This window comes from Pseudomyrmex gracilis, unplaced genomic scaffold (assembly GCF_002006095.1).
Source record: "Pseudomyrmex gracilis isolate BER0280 unplaced genomic scaffold, ASM200609v1 scaffold_260, whole genome shotgun sequence".
Classification (NCBI taxonomy): domain Eukaryota; kingdom Metazoa; phylum Arthropoda; class Insecta; order Hymenoptera; family Formicidae; genus Pseudomyrmex; species Pseudomyrmex gracilis.
This window is the reverse complement of record NW_018020844.1, coordinates 54640-63119: the sequence shown is the minus strand read 5'-3', so window position 1 is coordinate 63119 and position 8480 is coordinate 54640. Positions and strand designations below refer to the sequence as shown.

At 37.2% G+C, this 8480-nt stretch overlaps 2 protein-coding genes across 6 annotated transcripts in view; both read right to left on the bottom strand.

Moving 5' to 3' along the window:
- Positions 1-1416: 1416 nt before the first annotated feature.
- Positions 1417-3418, bottom strand: LOC109859396 (8-oxo-dGDP phosphatase NUDT18). The gene is made up of 4 exons (XM_020437632.1): positions 3110-3418; positions 2445-2976; positions 2199-2304; positions 1417-2112 (listed from the first exon to the last, which is right to left on the bottom strand). The coding sequence occupies exons 1-4, from the start codon at positions 3207-3209 to the stop codon at positions 1873-1875; spliced, it is 978 nt and encodes a 325-aa protein (XP_020293221.1). The 5' UTR covers positions 3210-3418; the 3' UTR covers positions 1417-1872.
- Positions 3419-3906: 488 nt separating this feature from the next.
- The window catches only part of LOC109859374 (solute carrier family 2, facilitated glucose transporter member 1-like), a 25289-nt gene continuing 20715 nt past the window's right edge, over positions 3907-8480 (bottom strand). For all 5 annotated transcript variants that reach the window (XM_020437594.1, XM_020437593.1, XM_020437595.1 and 2 more), the window contains 4 exons: positions 7801-7899; positions 7088-7652; positions 6593-6993; positions 3907-6492 (listed from right to left, as the gene is read on the bottom strand). In XM_020437594.1, coding sequence (XP_020293183.1) covers positions 6145-6492; positions 6593-6993; positions 7088-7652; positions 7801-7899 — 1413 coding nt within the window. In that variant the 3' untranslated portion in view covers positions 3907-6144. The remainder of the gene's footprint in view (positions 6493-6592; positions 6994-7087; positions 7653-7800; positions 7900-8480) is intronic.

Genomic DNA, 8480 nt, shown 5'->3' with positions numbered 1-8480 from the left:
GAAAGAGGTACGAATATATAAACTTTCCTTTTGATCTAGCAGATAATTAAAGAACCATTAATTTTCTTTTGATGATTTATCAAACAGACTCTATGGTACATAGAGTCAACTGTACAAATAAGCTGCTTCCAGATCTCAAAAAAATGTGTATTCTTTCTTAGAATTATTTATAATATATATATATATATGTATATATATATATTATTATTATTATTATTATATTATTATTATTATATATATATAAACAAAATGTAACAATTGTTACACAAAGAATTCGTCAATATTTTTACCAATAAGTATTTGTAACAGGTTATATAACTTATTCCGTAAGTAATTTGAAAAGTATTATTAAGAGAAAACAGAGAGAAAATAAGGAGGGGCGGGGAGAGAAATAGATTTTGTCTTCAGCATTTTTTGCTCAACGTTGCATTTATGAGTAAAGTTTTCATTATACTAATGAAATGAGAAAATTGTACGTGTGTGTTTTTTTATTTCTGTACCTTTACATACAATAATACAGTCTCTCCAAGCCTGAAACGTAATATATTATTGCATGGTAAGATGAAAAGTTTATCTGGCAAATATTTTATATAGATTTACGTAATAAGTCAGTCAGATGTTTCCGAGTTACTAAAATAGGTTCTAATATTACTCAACAAAACAAGTAAGATAACAATAAATATTGACAAAAATATTTTATTTTATAAAAAAACACATTATTTTTGTAAATAATTAATCTTTCGAGATTTGTCTACTAATTTCTATTTACGTGTTTTTAAATAAATTATGTAAAATTTATATCATAATCTTGTCTTTCTTCGAATTAGCAACTTGTAATTCTCAGTAAGTTTTTTATACAAAGTGCAATGCATAATAAAAAAAAATGTATAAATAATAGCGTGTGAATGTGTGTGAATCTTACTTTGAGCTATATTCAACCTTATATGTAATAAGTTAATATAATATGGTAATGGATAAAATTGTTAAAGGTTTGTCATTAGTTTTTACCTATTCCTTATAGATAAAAGTTATCTTAGTGAACTATTTTTGGTTTTGCATATCTGCATGAGACATACATTGGCTGACTTTATATTTCATGAAATTGAATCAAGAAATTCTGTAATAACTTTCCGTTTTTGTGACCAACATCACGATATGTGGTATATGTATAAATTTTAATAGTGTAGTATATACAGGGTCTTCAGAGAAACATCTCGCTTTTCTAAAATACTTTCGAATTCGTAAAAACAGTCTATTCACTTAAATCAAGTCTTAAAAAATATTCACAAAACAATGAAATAATTTTGAGCCTTCTTAGAACCCCCTTCTTAGAAGGGAAACGTCATTTTCGATTTTCACCCTGTATATATATATATATATATACAAAGTAGAATTTTTTATATATATATAATGTACATATTTATGTGTATATATAAATCTCTCTTTCTCTGCGAAATCTCTATTCTCTAGTAAAAATATAAAAATATCTTGTTGTCAATAGACTTACCACTACTCAACATTTGATAATAACTTTATATAAATTTTTTCTTTAAAATGGAATGGATTTCAATGAGTTTCGAGTTGAGAAACTAGATCCTCTCTAATATTATTGTAAAATTAATACTCTAATCTCAATTAGTAATATTAAGATATATATATATGTATATGTATAAATATGGAATGTTATAGTTTGTTGCAATTATTTAATGTCGGTTATTTGTTCATTGGTGTAGACTAGTACCTATACCGTTATATCATATGATATTTCCTATAATAAACACATTTGTTTTTCTGCGACACTCCAATATGGTTTTTTTTTTTTCACAAAATAAATATCTACTCGCTCAACAAAACAATAATTTTTACACAATATTAACGTACAACCTTTAGAGGGACTGTCATGTTTCGCGGCAAACGAGATGCGAGAGTTTCCGCTATGTTTTCCGAAAGTTCGTGCCACAAGTATTTTCCGATTATGGGCACGTCTTCCAGGGGCAATTTGAAGGACACTAGCAATGTTAAGCACAGACCATCTCCACCTTGCCCACCGCTAAATTCTACGGACAACAAACCATGCGGCTTGTGTGGCGCCACATCATTTCCAAATATTTCCTACAAGGATATAACAAATCCATGAATATATTTGCAGGAGAGTTATTTCCCTTTTCTATATTTTGTGTGTTTTTTTTTTAACTTACTGTCATAAAGCTATGCAGAGTGGACAGTAAATTGTGATTTGGACTAATCTCACAAATTGGTGGGTTACATCGCTCACTGTCCGATATAACTACGTGTAGTCTGTTTCTATTAACAAAATTTGTTATTATTGTCTTTCTCTCAATTCAAATCAAACAAGCTATATTACACATTATACATGTAAATACACACATACTGTGTAACTGTGTGTGTGCGCGTGATTTAAATGTAACATCATTACAACTTACGTCGCTCTCTTCTTAGACGTGACAATTAATCTCAACAGTAGCTTCGCGTGTGATTTGCTTGTGGGCATCAACTGAGGATGCTGAGAAATCTTATTGGAAACGTAATTCTTGCCTCTGTCGAGAAGATATATTATATCATTAGATCTCAGTGGCAAGTCGTTTATGTTTCGCACCCAACAGGCCTGAAGAGACTCCTCGTTTGCCTGATCAGGTGTTTTCAGAGTTCCGCCTATTATATCACCGGTGAACACGAAACGAAACCACGTGCCGTTTGCGCATTCGACCAGTATCAGAGTGGTCGGCACTATCACCAGACCCGTCTCTTCCAAAACTTCTCTCTTAACAGCGCTCACGAGATCCTCGTGTTTCTCCACTCTGCCGGCGGGTAAATACCACTTCCCGGTGCATGAAGCCTTCGCTTCTTGCATCATCAACACCTCGCCTCGATCATTTATCACGACGGCGGCTACTATGTAAGTTACCGTCTTCATGCAAATGGGAACGTAAGTCGTTAACTGACCCGATTTTCCACCTGCAATATAATACGTTAACATTTCAGTTGTAGCGAGAGTGCGACTTTCCTCTTATAAAAAAAAAAAAGAAAGGTATGTGCGAACATAAGACAACACAATTTGCTGCCCACGGACACACGTTGGTTGACGTACCTGCTGCGTCGCTTGCGAGAACATGTATGTTATATGTGTCGCTTTCCAACCCTTGCCCAGCGAGCAGTGACTGAACTTGATTTTCTATAAAATCTGACATGTTAACACCTGTGTCGCGTTTCGCGCATGTATGTATGTAAAACAAATCACCACAGAAATTCGCAGAAATATGCGCGCGGGGGATATTGTGCGAGATCAAGGCAGGTGACTTTCCCTTCAGCCGTTAATAGCGCCAACGAGCGCCTTGATCGACCAACTATGGCAAACGCTGCGTCGCATCGATAATGTTATTTTGTTCATCCTTCTTCTTCGTAATTTTATCACATTTTTCCATCAATTTGACGGATATATATATTTGCAAAAATTAAGAGTGGGAGTAGATTGGAATGTGGTTTGGGAATGTTGTTGGATTTTGCTACGCTGCGTCAGAGGAATTGCAGAGATCTTCTAATAAGTCACGCAGTTCACTGATGTAATTAAGTAAATAGAAATATACATACATGCACATAGAATTTTTCTATTGATTGGATATCTATAAAACTCTTTTTTAATCACATTCACTTAATGTTGTCTGGATTGTTGTGGAATATAAAATTTTTCTAGTACATATGAATCTTTGAGCGCATTTCTATCTTTTATAATGTGGAAGAATTTATCTTAATTTTTTATCATTCAGAGAAGCTGATAATGTAATTAATGCAATATATATATATGTGTGTGTGTGTCTGGGACTACCTACAATGGACAGGTAATCGAGTAATTGAAATAGAAAAGCGTACAGCGTGCGTTGCTCTCGATATGTTTCAATCTTTTTATTTAGATATTATCGACATTATTATTAGTATCATATATAAACCGTAACGCATCGCAAATAACATTTTTTTTTTTTGTAACGCCAAATGAGCCGCATTTTGTTTTGTATAGGCAGGTAATAAAATTTTGATTAACTATAACACATGTATATGTATCGATTAGAACGTTGTACAAACTTGCGTTGCAGAGTTTCTCCTTTTTTGATACAGAGATCGGGCGCTATGAGAACTAAACTGGTTTTATTTATAAAAGAATCGTGTCTAAAACTAAATGCTAATAATAATATATATATATATATAACTGCGTTGCAAAAACTTATAGTTAGCAATTAACTGAGTTGAGGGATGTGTATGTACGTGAGCGAGATTTGTGTATAACTTTGTTGGATTGTATATTTACATTACCGCGGGAGAAAATTATTCGAATTTCGTATACTTCTCAAAATGATCTTCACATGATTATCCTCTCTCTTTCTCTCTCTAACAATAACACAATAACAACAATATAATCTTCGATTTGGATTCGATTTCATGAATGTGTTCGCATTAAGTAATAAAAAAAAATCGAAGATTAATTTATTTTAACGCACGTAAATCAGGTAAATTCGGATATACACGTATATATATGTCCTGTTGTGACAAGAATTCCATCGTAATACTATATAAAACGGTTATTATAGTATGAGTATTTTCTTCATGGGACGCGGGCGCGCATAAGCAAATCCCATCGTACCCAATGTCTGTCCGGACAATTTACGAGATAAATGATCAACGTAAATTCCTGAGTTGCGTTATAACATGTTTATTGTTGTATAAGTTACGTATGTGTTCTATTATCCTTTTAAAAGTAATCTAAATATTTTAAAAATATGATAACATTGATATATCTGTTTGTTTGTTTTTGTTTTTTTTTTTTTTTTTTCAAATCACATTACAATCAATTCTCTATATGTGTGTTTGTGTGTGTGTGTATACATAAATATAATTATCACCTATGCTATAAGGACAATTCACTAGTCTTTACACTTCTGTATTTACAATTATCCTAACGCCGTTCTTGCTCTTTTTTTTTTTTTCTTTTTTTGTTCTCGAATAAAATCTGCGCTCCTGATTCCACGTGATAAAATTCTCCAAATTTCTATGCTATAAATTATTTCATAAAAAAGCGACTGGCTATTTTCTCTCTATCAATTCTTTCTTCAGTTTTTTTTTTTTCAAATTACTCTACTCGCGAGTACGTAGGAACGCAAACTTCTCACGTTCGTATTTCTTTAAAAATCGTTCTCTCTTATAAAAAGAATTTCGGTATAATTGTTTTCGTCATTGGTTTGTTTAAAAAAATATGGCATTCAACTTATCAGCGCGATTACCGCGTGGGAAAAGGTTCGCCCAGCGAAGCCACACGAATCTTTTGTTGGTGCGAAACAAATCGGACATTCAAGGAGAAAAGCAGAGAGTTTCCCACCCAGCGTGTGATTAGATTCTCATTCAACGCGTTACTCGATCTGCAGGTCTTTTCATGACTAGAGTTGTATTGCTTACTCCGTATGCAAACGTATGTACGCAAGTTGCGCGATTTCTGATAAAAAAAAAAAAAACGAATCGTCGACCAAAAAGACTTCGTGAAAGAGTCGTGTTTTCTCTCGCGTGTTTGCTTCGCGCTGATTTTTTGATCTCCGTTTTCTGCTCTCTCGCGCGATAACCTTTTCTCGCTCTGAATTTCACACACAGTATGTGTATAGGAACTAATCTTAATTAATCTTAGAATTTAAACCGCGCTTGCGCGAAATCATCCGCGATTACCACTCGATTATCGATTCTTGGAACGGAGAGTCGCTACGTTAAAAAAAACAAACAAAAAAAAATGAAGACGCTATACAATCGCTAAAATGAATTAAATACAGTTGAAACAGTAAAAAAATCAGAATTTTCGAATTATACCGGTTGGCACTCTATTGCGGGGACACGCGCACCAGATGCGATTGATGTGTTTCCGTGCCGGCGAACTTCCCGCGCAAGGCGCGTCGTAGACAGAATGTTGGAAGCGCGTTTTGATGATAGACCGTGAAGTGTGTTGGTGTCAGCTCTCCGCCCGAGTTTCTCGCGCAGAGGGAAAAAAAAAAGAACGCACTCATCGTTCATTCATTTTGTGTGCCGACACAAATCTCGTTTCCCGCGGAAACCAGATCTCTACCCAAATTTTACCCCGGCACCGTCTTTCCCTCACTGATACGATATTTGTCTGAACATGCTGCTGATCTCTTCCATCGTCTTGTTCTTCGTCTCCGGCACTTTCTTGTAAATGAAGAGGGTGAAGAACAGTTGCAGCGCGGCGAAGATGATAAACACGTAAGCGCCCATCGCTTCCTGCAGCGGCAGGAAACCGATGCTGACAATGAAGTTCGCGGTCCAGTTCACGGCAATGGCGATTGACGTGGCGGGCGGTCGGGCGGACTGATTAAACAGCTCGGACACCAGGAACCACGGAATACTTCCCGGTCCGGTTGCGAACAGAACGACGAACATGATGACGAGCACAATTGAGAAGTACGCGGCAGCTCGCGATGTTTCCTAAAGGGTGGGAATAAAATATTTTCGGTTATCGCGTTATATTTTGTTTCATCGTGTAGCTACAACACGCTGAAAACCGAAATCGATGTAAGTTACTCACAGCAAATATGAGACAGATCGCGAGCAAGGCAGTGTCCAGAAACATGCCACCAAATCCAACCAAGAGCAACGTCTTTCTGCCCGCTTTTTCCACCAAGATTAGCGAGATGATGGTCATGAGAACATTCATCGCGCCGACTCCCATTGTGGCGTTCTGAGCGGCGGTCTTGTCTAGCTGTGCCATCGTGAAGATCTTGGTCGAGAAGAACATTACGGCGTTGATACCCGACAATTGTTGGGCAAACATGATCATGATGGAAATAAACAGGGGGATGCGGAGCGCGGGATTAACGAACAACTCGCGTACGGTGACCTTCGGAATGAGCTTCATCGACTCGTACTCCGTTCGCATCTCTTCCATCTCATCGTGAACCTCGATCGTGCCGCGTACCCAGGAAAGCGCTGCGGGAAAGAAGGAAACCTTATTTCAAAGAACTTCTTCTTGTTTGTTTACTTTTTTATGTGTTTTGTGTGATCAATTTCATTTCTTCCGTACCTCTTTGCGCGTCCATGTCCTTGCCGCGACTGAGCAGCAGGTACTTGGGACTCTCGGGGCAGAGCGGCAAGGTGACCACCTGGAAGATGGCCGGTACGATCGTCAAACACAGCAGCAACGGCCATTGCTCATTCGTGCCTAGTATCTGCTCTAAACCGAGGATCTGCGACACCAGGATCGAAATAGTGATGACCAGCTGGTACACTGTGCCTACGGCGCCTCGCAGATGCACAGGCGAGATCTCAGCGAGATACATCGGCGCAAGACCGGCGTTCAGTCCGGAGTTGATACCGATCAGAAATCTGCCTATGATTATCATCTCGTAGCTCTTCGCCGCTTTGGCGCTGCCCTCGAAGATCACGGTCGCCAATACCAGGATGTTGTTCAGCAGCAAACCGCCCTTTCGGCCGAAACGGTCCGCCACCCAACCTACCAGAGAGCCGCCGATCATCCCGCCGACGCAGAATATCGACACCGCCACCGACCAGATGAGCGTCACCTCCGACTGGCTCGTCGGCACGTTCGTGCGATTCATTTTCAGCTCGCTGATCCAGTCCTCGATAAGCTGTCGGACGTTGAAACGTTCATTCATTTAGAGAAATATTATTTTACATTTACCGAAAATTAAAACCTCAACAAATAAATCCAAAATATATCAAAATGCAAAACTGACAGCCAAATTTTTTTAATCGAATCGCGAGAGAAATATGTACCTGCTGAGGCGCGTTAACCACACCGGTGTTGTATCCATGCTGGAACGACGAACCGAGTGCGGCAGCTGCTATAGCGAAAGCTAATCGGCCGTTGAGACCCTGTTCCAACAGAAATCGATGATAATCAATCAGTTATCAGGATAACAGAAGCGCGATATGTGGTTTCCCGAATATCGTACAAAGAGACGTACATGTCGTACATGTCAAAAACGTAACAATTTTCAACAAGAAATTGTTTTCAATCAACGCAAATTCAACTTTGCAACGTCATTCGGAATGACGTTTTATGCATTTTGCATAAGACGCACATTTGTCGAGTTTGCCGATGAAACATGTAATATATTAATGAAGCGATGAATATGTAAAATTACGTTACATACGCGCGCGGCTATTACCTATCTATAATGTTATTAATAAATCTTGCTCGCGCGTGAGAACAAATCGAAGGATCTAGCATCGCGCGAGAAAAATATTGTTATTCGAATTCTCGTAAAATAATTCCGTGTTTTTACACCGAAAAAATTGTATTCTTGTTTTGAGAAGATATCCCACTTACTTTAAGTATATTTTATACTAAAATAGGCGCCAAGAAGAGTTTCTTATTTTAAGAGGAAAATCCTCTAAATAGTAATATTGATAAGAATATAAAAAGCCTCTATAGAAAAGCATATATATCTCAC